The sequence below is a fragment of the Chiloscyllium plagiosum genome, unplaced genomic scaffold, assembly GCF_037043375.1.
Source record: "Chiloscyllium plagiosum isolate Xiang-an unplaced genomic scaffold, Cpla_swu_hap1 HiC_scaffold_46, whole genome shotgun sequence".
Lineage (NCBI taxonomy): Eukaryota > Metazoa > Chordata > Chondrichthyes > Orectolobiformes > Hemiscylliidae > Chiloscyllium > Chiloscyllium plagiosum.
This window is the reverse complement of record NW_028270184.1, coordinates 9,902,140-9,920,765: the sequence shown is the minus strand read 5'-3', so window position 1 is coordinate 9,920,765 and position 18,626 is coordinate 9,902,140. Positions and strand designations below refer to the sequence as shown.

The following is an 18,626-nucleotide window of genomic DNA, read 5'->3' as shown; positions in this document are numbered from 1 at the left end:
GGAATGAGTGAGAGAGAGAGATAGATAGATAGAGAGGAAATGAGAGAGAAAGACAGAGAGGGGGGATCGAGAGAGAGAACGAGAGCAGGGGGGAGCGATACAGAGAGAGACAGAGTGAGGGAACGAGAGACACAGAGAGAGATAGAGAGGGAATGAGAGAGAGAGAGACAAAGAGGGGGGAACGAAAACGAGAGAGAATGGGGGAAACGAGAGACACAGAGAGTGAGAGAGATAGAGAGGGAATGAGAGAGACAGAGAGGAGGGATCGAAAACAAGAGAGAGAGAGGGTGCAGGGAATGAGAGAGAGAAAGAAAGAGAGGGGGAGGAATGGGCTGGGCTGGGCGGGGCAGGGCAGGGACAAATATAAAAACAACAGTGGCCTATTGGCACCACCCTCTCCTCACAGTCAGCACACAGATTGGGTACTCTCAAACACAGCCCACCACAAGCACACCTCAATGGTGAGTGGGTATAGACCCACTGCCCCACTCACTCTTGGCACAAACTGGGTACCAGCCCTATATCGCCCGAGAGCCCCATATGGAACGCCCACAGTCACCGCTGCCACAGACAGACACACACACAGTGGCTCTCTCCCCCGAATGAGTGAGGTGGTCTTGTTTCTGTACAGGAACCAGAAACACCATGCTGTGCCAGACACCCCCTCCCTGTGGTTACCGTGCTGTACTGGCAAATCACAGAGCCGCACAGTGCCCGTGCTCGCTCTCTTCAGAACAGCCACTCAAACACCGGCAGCACCCTCCAGAGTTTCTACTTCCTGCCTTTCAGTTGCGAATAGGGTGAGCTCTGATGAGCTGGAGGGCACAGCCGGATTTTTGGGGGCGGAGGAGGGGTAAATAACAAGGTCAGGGAGATTGGAGTAGGATAGCGGGGAAGTGCTGTCCGCACCCAGCATTCCTCAACTCCCAAGTCAGCCCTCACCGTCCCAACAGCAAACCGCACCCCCCACCCCCACATTGGAGTCCGTCATTCACACCTCATCTCCAACCCCAATTATCTCTCACCTCCAACGGGCTGAATGGCCTCCGCTCCTGGGTTGAAAAGTGCTAATGGTGCTGGCATCATCCCAATCAGGACCCCTCATCACCATGACAACACCCCCAGTCACCCCTCAACTCTGTCCCCTCCCCCAAGACACCCCTCAACTGCCCCCACCCATTCACCCCTCAACTCTCCCCGATACCCATGAACTCTCGCCCCCAATCACCCCCTCAACTCTCCCCGACACCCATGAACTCTCGCCCCCAATCACCCCCTCAACTCTCCCCGACACCCATGAACTCTCGCCCCCAATCACCCCCTCACCTCTCCCCGACACCCATGAACTCTCACCCCCAATCACCTCAACTCTCCCCGACACCCATGAACTCTCGCCCCCAATCACCCCCTCACCTCTCCCCGACACCCATGAACTCTCGCCCCCAATCACCCCCTCACCTCTCCCCGACACCCATGAACTCTCGCCCCCAATCACCCCCTCAACTCTCCCCGACACCCATGAACTCTCGCCCCCAATCACCCCCTCAACTCTCACCGACACCCATGAACTCTCGCCCCCAATCACCCCCTCAACTCTCCCCCACACCCATGAACTCTCGCCCCCAATCACCCCCTCAACTCGCCCCCACACCCATGAACTCTCGCCCCCAATCACCCCCTCAACTCGCCCCCACACCCATGAACTCTCGCCCCCAATCACCCCCTCAACTCTCCCCGACACCCATGAACTCTCGCCCCCAATCACCCCCTCAACTCTCCCCGACACCCATGAACTCTCGCCCCCAATCACCCCCTCAACTCTCACCGACACCCATGAACTCTCGCCCCCAATCACCCCCTCAACTCGCCCCCACACCCATGAACTCTCGCCCCCAATCACCCCCTCAACTCTCCCCGACACCCATGAACTCTCGCCCCCAATCACCCCCTCAACTCTCCCCGACACCCATGAACTCTCGCCCCCAATCACCCCCTCAACTCTCCCCGACACCCATGAACACTCACCCCCAATCACCCCCTCAACTCTCCCCATCACCCATGAACTCTCACCCCCAATCACCCCCTCAACTCTCCCCGACACCCATGAACTCTCGCTCCCAATCACCCCCTCAACTCTCGCCCCCAGTCACCCCCTCAACTCTCCCCGACACCGCTCAACTCTCCCCACCCCTAGTCACCCCTGACCTCTCCCCGTCGCCCATCAACTTTCCCTTCTCCACACCCCTCGACACCCGTGACCTCTCCCCATCACTCCTCACCTCTCTCCCCCAGTCACCCAGTCAATTCTCACCCCCAGTCACCCCCTCAATTCTACCCCCCCCAGTCACCCCCTCAACTCTTGCCCCCCAGTCACCCCCTCAACTCTCCCCCCCCAGTCACCCCCTCAACTCTCCCCCCCCAGTCACCCCCTCAACTCTCCCCCACCAAGTCACCCCCTCAACTCTCCCCCACCAAGTCACCCCCTCAACTCTCCCCCACCAAGTCACCCCCTCAACTCTCCCCCACCAAGTCACCCCCTCAACTCTCCCCCACCAAGTCACCCCCTCAACTCTCCCCCACCAAGTCACCCCCTCAACTCTCCCCCACCAAGTCACCCCCTCAACTCTCCCCCACCAAGTCACCCCCTCAACTCTCCCCCACCAAGTCACCCCCTCAACTCTCCCCCACCAAGTCACCCCCTCAACTCTCCCCCACCAAGTCACCCCCTCAACTCTCCCCCACCAAGTCACCCCCTCAACTCTCCCCCACCAAGTCACCCCCTCAACTCTCCCCCACCAAGTCACCCCCTCAACTCTCCCCCACCAAGTCACCCCCTCAACTCTCCCCCACCAAGTCACCCCCTCAACTCTCCCCCACCAAGTCACCCCCTCAACTCTCCCCCACCAAGTCACTCCCTCAACTCTCCCCCACCAAGTCACCCCCTCAACTCTCCCCCACCAAGTCACCCCCTCAACTCTCCCCCACCAAGTCACCCCCTCAACTCTCCCCCGACACCGCTCAACTCTCCACAATCCTTGACATCCCTGATCTCTCCCCCGTCACCCCTCACCTCTCTCCCCCACAGTCACCCCCTCAACTCTCCCCCCCAAGTCACCCCCTAACCCACCAGTCAGTCCTAAACTCCCCCCAAGTCAGCCCTCACCATCCCCACCTACAGCAGCCCTCCTTTCATTCGCCCCAGCCAGACCTCATCGCCAACCTTAGTTACCCCTCATCTCCGCGAGCTTTGCCCGCTTATCGTGAATCTATTTCCTCTGATCCCTCTTTCTCCAAAGAACAGAATTGCCCTCTCTAACATTACCCTATTTCTCATTTTCACGCTCCCTTCTTAAATCTCTTCTCCTTCACCTTCCCTCTTCAAAGGAGAGGGGTCCCCAGGACTCTCCCCAGGGATAAGAGCAGGTCCTGGGATGAGGGCCCGGTACAGAGCCTGGGGAAGGGGCAGAGAGGGTGGGCAGCCAGGAATACCTTGATGCTCCTCGCGGTGTCCAGCGTGATCTTGATGGCAGCAGAGAGCATGGGGGGACTCCTATCCTTCTGGCCAGCTGTCAGCTTGGAGGCCAGTCCCTCATCCGAGCACACGATGGTGGGGTCCAAGCCCATGGGTGCAGTGAAGCTTGGCACCTCCAGTCGCTCCGGCAGAAAGTAATCTTCAACCTCAGCTGCTCCGAAGCGGGGGGGCGGGGGGGGGGGGAAAGCAAAGGACATAAAGGGGAGTTAGAGTCGCTCCACGCAGAAGATAGGGTGGGTGAGGCTAAACAGGAAATACCACACGATGCAGCCCTCCCTGACATCTCACCCGCACTGACGGGACACAAGGAAACCCAGATAGGCTCCTCAGCCTATTCTTTAATAGGGGTACATGGGCTCAGCCATTGGCTGTGCTCTTGAGAAAGGGGGATCCAAAGACTCCAGGCCCAACGTTCCGTACCTTCCATTGAGCACAGATCCAACATTCTCAACATTCCAATGACTACAGGCCCAACTTTCCGTACCTTCCAATGACTACAGGCCCAGCTTTCTCAACATTCCAATGACTACAGGCCCAACTTTCCGTACCTTCCAATGACTACAGGCCCAGCTTTCTCAACATTCCATTGACTACAGGCCCAACTTTCTCAACATTCCAATGACTACAGGCCCAAAGTTCCGTACCTTCCATTGAGCACAGATCCAACATTCTCAACATTCCAATGACTACAGGCCCAACTTTCCGTACCTTCCAATGACTACAGGCCCAGCTTTCTCAACATTCCATTGACTACAGGCCCAACGTTCCGTACCTTCCATTGAGCACAGATCCAACATTCTCAACATTCCAATGACTACAGGCCCAACTTTCCGTACCTTCCAATGACTACAGGCCCAGCTTTCTCAACATTCCAATGACTACAGGCCCAACTTTCCATACCTTCCAATGACTACAGGCCCAACTTTCTCAACCTTCCAATGACTACTGGCCCAACTTTCTCAACATTCCAATGACTACAGGCCCAACGTTCCGTACCTTCCAATGACTACAGGCCGAACTTTCTCAACGTTCCAATGACTACAGGCCCAACTTTCTCAACATTCCAATGACTACAGGCCCAACGTTCCGTACCTTCCAATGACTACAGGCCCAACTTTCTCAACCTTCCATTGACTACAGGCCCAACTTTCTCAACATTCCAATGACTACAGGCCCAATGTTCCGTACCTTCCAATGACTACAGGCTCAACTTTCTCAACCATCCAATGACTACAGGCCCAACTTTCTCAACCTTCCAATGACTACAGGCCCAACTTTCTCAACATTCCATTGACTACAGGACCAACTTTCTCAACTTTCCAATGACTACAGGCCCAACCTTCTCAACCTTCCATTGACTACAGGCCCAACTTTCTCAACATTCCAATGACTACAGGCCCAACTTTCCGTACCTTCCAAAGACTACAGGCCCAACTTTCTCAACTTTCCAATGACTACAGGCCCAACTTTCTCAACCTTCCATTGACTATAGGCCCAACTTCCTCAACATTCCATTGACTACAGGCCCAACTTTCTCAACATTCCAATGACTACAGGCCCAACTTTCCGTACCTTCCAAAGACGACAGACCCAACTTTCTCAACTTTCCAATGACTACAGGCCCAACTTTCTCAACATTCCATTGACTACAGGCCCAACATTCTCAACATTCCATTGACTACAGGCCCAACTTTCTCAACATTCCATTGACTACAGGCCCAACTTTCTCAACATTCCATTGACTACAGGCCCAACTTTCTCAACCTTCCAATGACTACAGGCCCAACTTTCTCAACATTCCATTGACTACAGGCCCAACGTTCCGTACCTTCCAATGACTACAGGCCGAACTTTCTCAACGTTCCAATGACTACAGGCCCAACTTTCTCAACGTTCCAATGACTACAGGCCCAACTTTCTCAACCTTCCAATGACTACAGGCCCAACTTTCTCAACATTCCAATGACTACAGGCCCACCGTTCCGTACCTTCCAATGACTACAGGCCCAACTTTCTCAACATTCCAATGACTACAGGCTCAACTTTCCGTACCTTCCAATGACTACAGGCCCAACTTTCCGTACCTTCCAATGACTACAGGCCCAGCTTTCTCAACATTCCATTGACTACAGGCCCAACTTTCTCAACATTCCAATGACTACAGGCCCAACGTTCCGTACCTTCCAATGACTACAGGCCCAACTTTCTCAACATTCCATTGACTACAGGCCCAACTTTCTCAACCTTCCAATGACTACAGGCCCAACTTTCTCAACATTCCATTGACTACAGGCCCAACTTTCCGTACCTTCCAATGACTACAGGCCCAACTTTCTCAACCTTCCAATGACTACTGGCCCAACTTTCTCAACATTCCAATGACTACAGGCCCAACGTTCCGTACTTTCCAATGACTACAGGCTCAACTTTCTCAACCTTCCAATGACTACAGGCCCAACTTTCTCAACCTTCCAATGACTACAGGCCCAACTTTCTCAACATTCCATTGACTACAGGCCCAACTTTCTCAGCATTCCAATGACTACAGGCCCAACTTTCTCAACATTCCAATGACTACAGGCCCAACTTTCCGTACCTTCCAATGACTACAGGCCCAACTTTCTCAACCTTCCAATGACTACTGGCCCAACTTTCTCAACATTCCAATGACTACAGGCCCAACGTTCCGTACCTTCCAATGACTACAGGCCCAACTTTCTCAACCTTCCATTGACTATAGGCCCAACTTCCTCAACATTCCATTGACTACAGGACCAACTTTCTCAACGTTCCAATGACTACAGGCCCAACTTTCTCAACCTTCCATTGACTACAGGCCCAACTTTCTCAACATTCCAATGACTACAGGCCCAATGTTCCGTACCTTCCAATGACTACAGGCCCAACTTTCTCAACATTCCAATGACTACAGGCCCAACTTTCCGTACCTTCCAATGACTACAGGCTCAACTTTCTCAACCTTCCAATGACTACAGGCCCAACTTTCTCAACATTCCATTGACTACAGGCCCAACTTTCTCAACATTCCAATGACTACAGGCCCAATGTTCCGTACCTTCCAATGACTACAGGCCCAGCTTTCTCAACATTCCAATGACTACAGGCCCAACTTTCCGTACCTTCCAATGACTACAGGCTCAACTTTCTCAACCTTCCAAAGACTACAGGCCCAACTTTCTCAACTTTCCAATGACTACAGGCCCAACTTTCTCAACCTTCCATTGACTATAGGCCCAACTTCCTCAACATTCCATTGACTACAGGACCAACTTTCTCAACCTTCCAATGACTACAGGCCCAACTTTCTCAACATTCCAATGACTACAGGCCCAACTTTCCGTACCTTCCAAAGACTACAGGCCCAACTTTCTCAACTTTCCAATGACTACAGGCCCAACTTTCTCAACCTTCCATTGACTATAGGCCCAACTTCCTCAACGTTCCAATGACTACAGGCCCAACTTTCTCAACCTTCCAATGACTACAGGCCCAACTTTCTCAACATTACAATGACTACAGGCCCACCGTTCCGTACCTTCCAATGGCTACAGGCCCAACTTTCTCAACATTCCAATGACTACAGGCCCAACTTTCTCAACATTACAATGACTACAGGCCCACCGTTCCGTACCTTCCAATGGCTACAGGCCCAACTTTCTCAACCTTCCATTGACTACAGGCCCAACTTTCTCAACATTCCAATGACTACAGGCCCAATGTTCCGTACCTTCCAATGACTACAGGCCCAACTTTCTCAACATTCCAATGACTACAGGCCCAACTTTCCGTACCTTCCAATGACTACAGGCTCAACTTTCTCAACCTTCCAATGACTACAGGCCCAACTTTCTCAACATTCCATTGACTACAGGCCCAACTTTCTCAACATTCCAATGACTACAGGCCCAATGTTCCGTACCTTCCAATGACTACAGGCCCAGCTTTCTCAACATTCCAATGACTACAGGCCCAACTTTCCGTACCTTCCAATGACTACAGGCTCAACTTTCTCAACCTTCCAAAGACTACAGGCCCAACTTTCTCAACTTTCCAATGACTACAGGCCCAACTTTCTCAACCTTCCATTGACTATAGGCCCAACTTCCTCAACATTCCATTGACTACAGGACCAACTTTCTCAACCTTCCAATGACTACAGGCCCAACTTTCTCAACATTCCAATGACTACAGGCCCAACTTTCCGTACCTTCCAAAGACTACAGGCCCAACTTTCTCAACTTTCCAATGACTACAGGCCCAACTTTCTCAACCTTCCATTGACTATAGGCCCAACTTCCTCAACGTTCCAATGACTACAGGCCCAACTTTCTCAACCTTCCAATGACTACAGGCCCAACTTTCTCAACATTACAATGACTACAGGCCCACCGTTCCGTACCTTCCAATGACTACAGGCCCAACTTTCTCAACCTTCCAATGACTACAGGCCCAACTTTCTCAACATTACAATGACTACAGGCCCACCGTTCCGTACCTTCCAATGGCTACAGGCCCAACTTTCTCAACATTCCAATGACTACAGGCTCAACTTTCCGTACCTTCCAATGACTACAGGCCCAGCTTTCTCAACATTCCAATGACTACAGGCCCAACTTTCCGTACCTTCCAATGACTACAGGCCCAGCTTTCTCAACATTCCATTGACTACAGGCCCAGCTTTCTCAACATTCCAATGACTACAGGCCCAACGTTCCGTACCTTCCAATGACTACAGGCCCAACTTTCTCAACCTTCCAATGACTACAGGCCCAACTTTCTCAACATTCCATTGACTACAGGCCCAACTTTCCGTACCTTCCAATGACTACAGGCCCAACTTTCTCAACCTTCCAATGACTACTGGCCCAACTTTCTCAACATTCCAATGACTACAGGCCCAACGTTCCGTACCTTCCAATGACTACAGGCCCAACTTTCTCAACGTTCCAATGACTACAGGCCCAACTTTCTCAACCTTCCATTGACTACAGGCCCAACTTTCTCAACATTCCAATGACTACAGGCCCAATGTTCCGTACCTTCCAATGACTACAGGCTCAACTTTCTCAACCTTCCAATGACTACAGGCCCAACTTTCTCAACATTCCAATGACTACAGGCCCAACTTTCCGTACCTTCCAATGACTACAGGCTCAACTTTCTCAACCTTCCAATGACTACAGGCCCAACTTTCTCAACATTCCAATGACTACAGGCCCAATGTTCCGTACCTTCCAATGACTACAGGCTCAACTTTCTCAACCTTCCAATGACTACAGGCCCAACTTTCTCAACATTCCAATGACTACAGGCCCAACGTTCCGTACCTTCCAATGACTACAGGCCGAACTTTCTCAACGTTCCAATGACTACAGGCCCAACTTTCCGTACCTTCCAATGACTACAGGCTCAACTTTCTCAACCTTCCAATGACTACAGGCCCAACTTTCTCAACATTCCATTGACTACAGGCCCAACTTTCTCAACATTCCAATGACTACAGGCCCAATGTTCCGTACCTTCCAATGACTACAGGCCCAGCTTTCTCAACATTCCAATGACTACAGGCCCAACTTTCCGTACCTTCCAATGACTACAGGCTCAATTTTCTCAACCTTCCAATGACTACAGGCCCAACTTTCTCAACATTCCATTGACTACAGGACCAACTTTCTCAACCTTCCAAAGACTACAGGCGCAACTTTCTCAACTTTCCAATGACTACAGGCCCAACTTTCACAACCTTCCATTGACTACAGGCCCAACTTCCTCAACATTCCAATGACTACAGGCCCAACTTTCCGTACCTTCCAAAGACGACAGACCCAACTTTCTCAACGACGACAGGCCCAACTTTCTCAACATTCCATTGACTACAGGCCCAACATTCTCAACATTCCATTGACTACAGGCCCAACTTTCTCAACATTCTATTGACTACAGGCCCAACTTTCTCAACCTTCCAATGACTACAGGCCCAACTTTCTCAACATTCCATTGACTACAGGCCCAACTTTCCGTACCTTCCAATGACTGCAGGCCCAACTTTCTCAACCTTCCAATGACTACTGGCCCAACTTTCTCAACATTCCAATGACTACAGGCCCAACGTTCCGTACCTTCCAATGACTACAGGCCGAACTTTCTCAACGTTCCAAAGACTACAGGCCCAACTTTCTCAACCTTCCATTGACTACAGGCCCAACTTTCTCAACATTCCAATGACTACAGGCCCACCGTTCCGTACCTTCCAATGACTACAGGCCCAACTTTCTCAACATTCCAATGACTACAGGCCCAACTTTCCGTACCTTCCAATGACTACAGGCCCAACTTTCTCAACCTTCCATTGACTACAGGCCCAACTTTCTCAACATTCCATTGACTACAGGCCCAACTTTCTCAACATTCCAATGACTACAGGCCCAACTTTCTCAACATTCCAATGACTACAGGCCCAACTTTCTCAACATTCCAATGACTACAGGCCCAAGTTTCTCAACCTTCCAATGACTACAGGCCCAACTTTCTCAACATTCCATTGACTACAGGCCCAACTTTCTCAACATTCTATTGACTACAGGCCCAACTTTCTCAACCTTCCAATGACTACAGGCCCAACTTTCTCAACATTCCATTGACTACAGGCCCAACGTTCCGTACCTTCCAATGACTACAGGCCCAACTTTCTCAACCTTCCAATGACTACTGGCCCAACTTTTTCAACATTCCAATGACTACAGGCCCACCGTTCCATACCTTCCAATGACTACAGGCCCAACTTTCCGTACCTTCCAATGACTACAGGCCCAACTTTCCGTACCTTCCGATGACTACAGGCCCAACTTTCTCAACCTTCCATTGACTACAGGCCCAACTTTCTCAACATTCCATTGACTACAGGCCCAACTTTCTCAACATTCCAATGACGACAGGCCCAACTTTCTCAACTTTCCAATGACTACAGGCCCAACTTTCCCAACCTTCCAATGACTACAGGCCCAACTTTCTCAACTTTCCAATGACTACAGGCCCAACTTTCTCAACCTTCCATTGACTACAGGCCCAACTTTCTCAACATTCCAATGACTACAGGCCTAACTTTCTCCATCTTCCATTAACTACAGGCCCAACTTTCTCAACATTCCATTGACGACAGGCCCAACTTTCTCAACATTCCATTGACTACAGGCCCAACTTTCTCAACCTTCCATTGACTACAGGCCCAACTTTCTCAACATTCCAATGACTACAGGCCCAACTTTCCATACCTTCCAATGACTACAGGCCCAACTTTCTCAACCTTCCATTGACTACAGGCCTAACTTTCTCCACCTTCCATTGACTACAGGCCCAACGTTCTCAACATTCCATTGACTACAGGCCTAACTTTCTCAACCTTCCATTGACTACAGGCCCAACTTTCTCAACATTCCAATGACTACAGGCCCAACTTTCCGTACCTTCCAAAGACTACAGGCCCAACTTTCTCAACCTTCCATTGACTACAGGCCTAACTTTCTCCACCTTCCATTGACTACAGGCCCAACTTTCTCAACATTCCATTGACTACAGGCCCAACTTTCTCAACATTCCATTGACTACAGGCCCAACTTTCTCAACATTCCATTGACTACAGGCCCAACTTTCTCAACATTCCATTGACTACAGGCCCAACTTTCTCAACATTCCATTGACTACAGGCCCAACTTTCCGTACATTCCAAAGACTACAGGCCCAACTTTCTCAACATTCCATTGACTACAGGCCCAACTTTCTCAACATTCCATTGACTACAGGCCCAACTTTCTCAACATTCCATTGACTACTGGCCCAACTTTCTCAACCTTCCAATGACTACAGGCCCAACTTTCTCAACATTCCATTGACTACAGGCCCAACTTTCTCAACTTTCCAATGACTACAGGCCCAACTTTCTCAACTTTCCAATGACTACAGGCACAACTTTCTCAACATTCCAATGACTACAGGCCCAACTTTCTCAACTTTCCAATGACTACAGGCCCAACGTTCACAACCTTCCATTGACTACAGGCCCAACTTTCTCAACATTCCATTGACTACAGGCCCAACTTTCTCAACCTTCCATTGACTACAGGCCCAACTTTCTTAACATTCCCAAAGACTACAGGCCCAACTTTCCGTACCTTCCAAAGACTACAGGCCCAACTTTCTCAACCTTCCATTGACTACAGGCCTAACTTTCTCCACCTTCCATTGACTACAGGCCCAACTTTCTCAACATTCCATTGACTACAGGCCCAACTTTCTCAACATTCCATTGACTACAGGCCCAACTTTCTCAACATTCCATTGACTACAAGCCCAACGTTCCGTACCTTCCAATGACTACAGGCCCAACTTTCCGTACCTTCCAAAGACTACAGGCCCAACTTTCTCAACATTCTATTGACTACAGGCCCAACTTTCTCAACCTTCCAATGACTACAGGCCCAACTTTCTCAACATTCCATTGACTACAGGCCCAACGTTCCGTACCTTCCAATGACTACAGGCCCAACTTTCTCAACCTTCCAATGACTACTGGCCCAACTTTTTCAACATTCCAATGACTACAGGCCCACCGCTCCATACCTTCCAATGACTACAGGCCCAACTTTCCGTACCTTCCAATGACTACAGGCCCAACTTTCCGTACCTTCCGATGACTACAGGCCCAACTTTCTCAACCTTCCATTGACTACAGGCCCAACTTTCTCAACATTCCATTGACTACAGGCCCAACTTTCTCAACATTCCAATGACGACAGGCCCAACTTTCTCAACTTTCCAATGACTACAGGCCCAACTTTCCCAACCTTCCAATGACTACAGGCCCAACTTTCTCAACTTTCCAATGACTACAGGCCCAACTTTCTCAACCTTCCATTGACTACAGGCTCAACTTTCTCAACATTCCAATGACTACAGGCCCAACTTTCCGTACCTTCCAAAGACTACAGGCCCAACTTTCTCAAGCTTCCATTGACTACAGGCCTAACTTTCTCCATCTTCCATTAACTACAGGCCCAACTTTCTCAACATTCCATTGACGACAGGCCCAACTTTCTCAACATTCCATTGACTACAGGCCCAACTTTCTCAACCTTCCATTGACTACAGGCCCAACTTTCTCAACATTCCAATGACTACAGGCCCAACTTTCCATACCTTCCAATGACTACAGGCCCAACTTTCTCAACCTTCCATTGACTACAGGCCTAACTTTCTCCACCTTCCATTGACTACAGGCCCAACTTTCTCAACATTCCATTGACTACAGGCCTAACTTTCTCAACATACCATTGACTACAGGCCCAACTTTCTCAACCTTCCATTGACTACAGGCCCAACTTTCTCAACATTCCATTGACTACAGGCCCAACTTTCTCAACCTTCCATTGACTACAGGCCGAACTTTCTCAACATTCCAATGACTACAGGCCCAACTTTCCGTACCTTCCAAAGACTACAGGCCCAACTTTCTCAACCTTCCATTGACTACAGGCCTAACTTTCTCCACCTTCCATTGACTACAGGCCCAACTTTCTCAACATTCCATTGACTACAGGCCCAACTTTCTCAACATTCCATTGACTACAGGCCCAACTTTCTCAACATTCCATTGACTACAGGCCCAACTTTCTCAACATTCCATTGACTACAGGCCCAACTTTCTCAACATTCCATTGACTACAGGCCCAACTTTCTCAACTTTCCAATGACTACAGGCCCAACTTTCTCAACTTTCCAATGACTACAGGCACAACTTTCTCAACATTCCAATGACTACAGGCCCAACTTTCTCAACTTTCCAATGACTACAGGCCCAACGTTCACAACCTTCCATTGACTACAGGCCCAACTTTCTCAACATTCCATTGACTACAGGCCCAACTTTCTCAACCTTCCATTGACTACAGGCCCAACTTTCTTAACATTCCCAAAGACTACAGGCCCAACTTTCCGTACCTTCCAAAGACTACAGGCCCAACTTTCTCAACCTTCCATTGACTACAGGCCTAACTTTCTCCACCTTCCATTGACTACAGGCCCAACTTTCTCAACATTCCATTGACTACAGGCCCAACTTTCTCAACATTCCATTGACTACAGGCCCAACTTTCTCAACATTCCATTGACTACAGGCCCAACTTTCTCAACATTCCATTGACTACAGGCCCAACTTTCTCAACATTCCATTGACTACAGGCCCAACTTTCCGTACCTTCCAAAGACTACTGGCCCAACTTTCTCAACATTCCATTGACTACAGGCCCAAGTTTCTCAACTTTCCAATGACTACAGGCCCAACTTCCTCAACATTCCATTGACTACAGGCCCAACTTTCTCAACATTCCAATGACTACAGGCCCAACGTTCTCAACTTTCCAATGACTACAGGCCCAACTTTCCATACCTTCCATTGACTACAGGCCCAACTTTCTCAACTTTCCAATGACTACAGGCCCAACTTTCTCAACCTTCCATTGACTACAGGCCCAACTTTCTCAACCTTCCAAAGACTACAGGCCCAACTTTCTCAACTTTCCATTGACTACAGGCCCAACTTTCTCAACCTTCCAACGACTACAGGCCCAACATTCTCAACCTTACGGGAATGGATGGAGTGCCAATGCAAGTGGGCTGCTTTAACCTGGATGGCAGCGTTGTTGGAACTGCACTCAGCCAGACAGATAGCCAGCATCTCAACCCACCCCCAACTCGTGCCTTGTCGATGGTGCACGGGGTTGGGGAGTTACTCGCTGCAGGATTCCCAGTCTCTGATCGGCTCTTGTTGTCACTGTGTTTATGTGTGCGGTCCTGTTCCCTTTCCGGACAATGGTAATGTTGATAGCAGGGGAGTCACTGTTGGCGATGCTGCGTATCAAGGGGAGATGTCTACATTCTCCCCCTCTCTCATTGGAGACAGTCCCTGCTCGGCATATGGGTGACACCAAAGTTACTAAACAGTCATCTGCCCAAGCCTAAAAGATGGCACAGGCCTTGTTGCGTATTGTCACTGTTAAGTGTTTCACATTGTAGTGGTTGGTAGCCTAATGAGAAAGTTACCGAATAAGTAATCCTAAGGCCTAGTCTGATTTTCCAGAGACACATGTTCAAATCCTTCTCCCGCAGATGAGCCATTTAAATTCAATTGATTAATAAATGCGAGCCCTGTTAGAGATTGTTGTAAAATCTCATTTGATTCACTCACATCCTTCAGGGAAGGAAATCTGCTGTCCTTGGGGCAGCACGGTTTGCTCAGTGGGTTAGCACTGCTGCCTCACAGCGCCAGGGACCCAGGTTCGATCCCACCCTCGGGCGACTGGGTGGGTGGAGTTTGCGCATTCTCCCCGTGTCTGCGTGGGTTTCCTCCGGGTGCTCCGGTTTCCTCCCACAATCCAAAGATGTGCAGGTTAGGGTGGACTGGCCGTGCTAAATAGTGTTAGGTGCATTAGTCAGAGGGAAATGGACGTGGGTGGATTACTCTTCGGAGGGTCGGTGTGGACTTGTTGGACCGAAGGGCCTGTTGCCACACTGTAGGGAATCTAATCTAATCTTACCCGGTCTGGCCTACAAGTGACTCCAGACCCCACAGCAATGTGGTTGACTCTTAACTGCCCCTTCGAGCTGCAGAGTGCAAATGCCAGCAACGGCCAGCAATTCTGGGCTCTGAAATCAAAGTCAAATACTGGAAACTCTGAAAAGCCAACAAAAAATACCAAGAGCAACTCAGCAGGTTGAGGAGCACCTGCAGAGACAGAAACAGGCCTGACATTTCAGGTCCAAAGACCTACTCTGGAACCATTCTGAAGAATCACACCAGACTCAAAATGTTAACACTCGCCTCTCTCCACAGATGCTGCAAGACCTTTAAGCCTGGATTTTGTCTTATCTCCCAAGCTGAAAAGAAATACATTGCCCACCCACTGGGAAGACTTATTGATAATTAAGCCACAAGAGGGGATGCAAAACACGAGGTGGGGAGTTTTTTTTTTTTAAGATTCCCTTAAGTGAGGAAACAGGCCCTTCAGCCCAACAAGTCCACACCAACCCTCCGAAGAGCAACCCACCCAGACCCATTCCCCTACATTTACCCCTTCACCTAACTCTACGGGCAATTTAGCATGGCCAATCCACCCTAACCTGCACATCCCTGGGCACTGTGGGACAATTTAGCACGGCCAATCCACCCTAACCTGCACATCCCTGGGCACTATGGGACAATTTAGCACGGCCAATCCACCCTAACCTGCACATCCCTGGACACTATGGGACAATTTAGCACGGCCAATCCACCCTAACCTGCACATCCCTGGGCACTATGGGACAATTTAGCACGGCCAATTCACCCTAACCTGCACATCCCTGGACACTATGGGACAATTTAGCATGGCCAATCCACCCTAACCTGCACATCCCTGGGCACTATGGGACAATTTAGCACGGCCAATCCACCCTAACCTGCACATCCCTGGGCACTATGGGACAATTTAGCACGGCCAATCCACCCTAACCTGCAGATCTTTGGACTGTGGGAGGAAACCGGAGCACCCGGAGGAAACCCCACGCAGACACAGGGAGAATGTGCAAACTCCACACAGACAGTTGGCTGAGGGCGGGATCGAACCTGGGACCCTGACGCTGGGAGAAGCGGATCTTAAGCGATGGAAGAGTGGCTCGTAGCCAGTGGATCGAGATCACATGGAGATACTTGTCCATCCCGTGCAACAGCGATGTCCCCATCCATCAGGATTGTGATGGGGCCAGTCCGGGAGGGATCACAACCTTAAAATGTCAAGCAGCACTCCTTCACACAAAGGGGAGCAGAAATCTGGAACACCGCCCGCCCGCGCCCGCCCCCCCCACCAACAGAAAACTCCAAAGCCAACCAGGTAGCTGGTTTGTTGTTGAGAGTGTGTTGCTGGAAAAGCACAGCGGGTCAGGCAGCATCCGAGGAGCAGGAAAATCAACAGTTCGGGCAAAAGCCCTTCATCAGGAATGAGGCTGGGAGCCTCGGGGGTGGAGAGATCAATGGGAGGGGGCTGCTAGGGAGAAAGTAGCTGAAAGTAGGTGGATAGAGGCGGGGTTAAAGGTGATAGGTCGGATAGGAGGGTGGAGTGGATAGGCGGGAAGGAACATTGACAGGTGGGACAGGTCATGAGGGCGGGGCTGAGCTGGAAGGTTGGAACTGGAGGGAAATGTGGAAACTGGTGAAGTCCACATTGATGCCCAGGGTTGGAGGGTCCCGAGGGGAAGATGAGGCGTTCTTGCTCCAGGCGTTGGGTGGTGGGGGAGCGGAGATGGAGGAGGCCCAGGACCTGCATGTCCTCGGCAGAGTGGGAGGGGGAGTTGTTTGGTTCCTGGCATTGAGCACTACAGAGAAAACGTGGAGTTGGAGTCAGGGTGTGGAACAGGTCAGAAGAACTGAACGGCCTCTACCAATGGAGAAGACTTCACTGTATTTAGACGAATAGAATCCCTACAGTGAGAGAGCAGGCCATTCAGCCCATCGAGTCCACACCAATTCCCACACAGACCCCATTCCCACCCAATCCCTGTAACCTTGCATTTAGCACGGCCAATCCACCCTCACCTGCACATCCCTGGGCACTATGGGACAATTTAGCATGGCCAATCCACCCTAACCTGCACATCCCTGGGCACTATGGGACAATTTAGCACGGCCAATCCACCCTAACCTGCACATCCCTGGGCACTATGCGACAATTTAGCACGGCCAATCCACCCTAACCTGCACATCCCTGGGCACTACGGGACAATTTACCACGGCCAATCCACCCTAACCTGCATATCCCTGGGCACTATGGGGCAATTTAGCACGGCCAATCCACCCTAACCTGCACATCCCTGGGCACTATGGGGCAATTTAGCACGGCCAATCCACCCTAACCTGCACATCCCTGGGCACTATGGGGCAATTTAGCACGGCCAATCCACCCTAACTTGCACACCTTTGGATTGTGGGAGGACGTGCAAACCCCACACAGACAATCACCCAAGGCTGGAATCGAACCCGGGTCCCAGGCGCCGTGAGGCTGCAGTACTAACCATTGAGGCGCCCCGGGAATGGGATGTCTGCTTGGGAATCATTCTAAAGCCATCACAAACCCACAGGGCACTGAGAGCGCACCTTTTACAAACCGGGGAGCCAGGTAAAAGGAACTGGAGAAACAGTGTTTCCTCGCCTCGTCTTTCTCAGCTCAGCCACTGGTCTGGGCTGCACGGGGGACGGGAGACATCGAGGTGCGACTGGGTAACCAAACCAACCAGGGTCAAACACTCGGCCAACTACACACACCGACTGTCTGAGTCCGGAGAAATTGCAGTGTACAGAGTCTGCTAATTCCCCGCCACCTGGCTCTCCCTGCAGAGGCACTGGACACTTCCACATTCGGGGGCTACGTTTGGAAGGAGGGGCCTGAGGCTGTGGACGGGTTGGACAGGGTGGTTAAGGCGGCATTCAGCCCTCGCTGCTCGGACCTTTGAGCAGAGGAGCTGGGACGTGATGTTGAGATTGCCCAAGGACAGTGGTGAGGCCTATTCTGGAATACTGTGTCCAGTTCTGGTCACCCTGTTGGATATTATCCAACTGGCAGGGTCCGGAGAAGATTGAGCTGGACGTTGCCAGGATTGGAGGGTTTGGGATATGGACAATGACTGGAAAGGCTGGAACTTTCTTTCACTGGAGGTTGACCTTGTAGAGGTTTATAAAACCCTGAGCAACACAGTGGCAGGTACCTTCTCCCTAGGGCGAGAGATTTCAAGACTAGGGGGCATATTTTCAAGGTGAGAGGAGGAAGGTTTAAAAAGGACACGAGGAGCGCCTTTTTACACAGAGAGCGGTTCGTGTGTGGGATGACCTTCCTGAGGAAGTGGTGGATGCGGGTGCAGTTACAACGTTTAAAAGACATTTGGATAAGGACATGAACAGGAAAGGGTTTGGAGGGAGATGGGCCAGGAGCAGGCAGGTGGGACTGGTTTAGTTTGGGGATTACGATCGGCACGGACTGGTTGGGCCGAAGGA

General features: G+C 50.6%; 1 protein-coding gene across 1 annotated transcript in view; it reads right to left on the bottom strand.

Annotated features, from left to right (window-relative positions):
• Positions 1 to 18,626, bottom strand: part of atg2a (autophagy related 2A) — a 210,814-nt gene that overhangs the window by 135,428 nt on the left and 56,760 nt on the right. Inside the window, exon 22 of the mRNA XM_087983599.1 lies at positions 3,490 to 3,683. Coding sequence (XP_087839725.1) covers positions 3,490 to 3,683 — 194 coding nt within the window. The remainder of the gene's footprint in view (positions 1 to 3,489; positions 3,684 to 18,626) is intronic.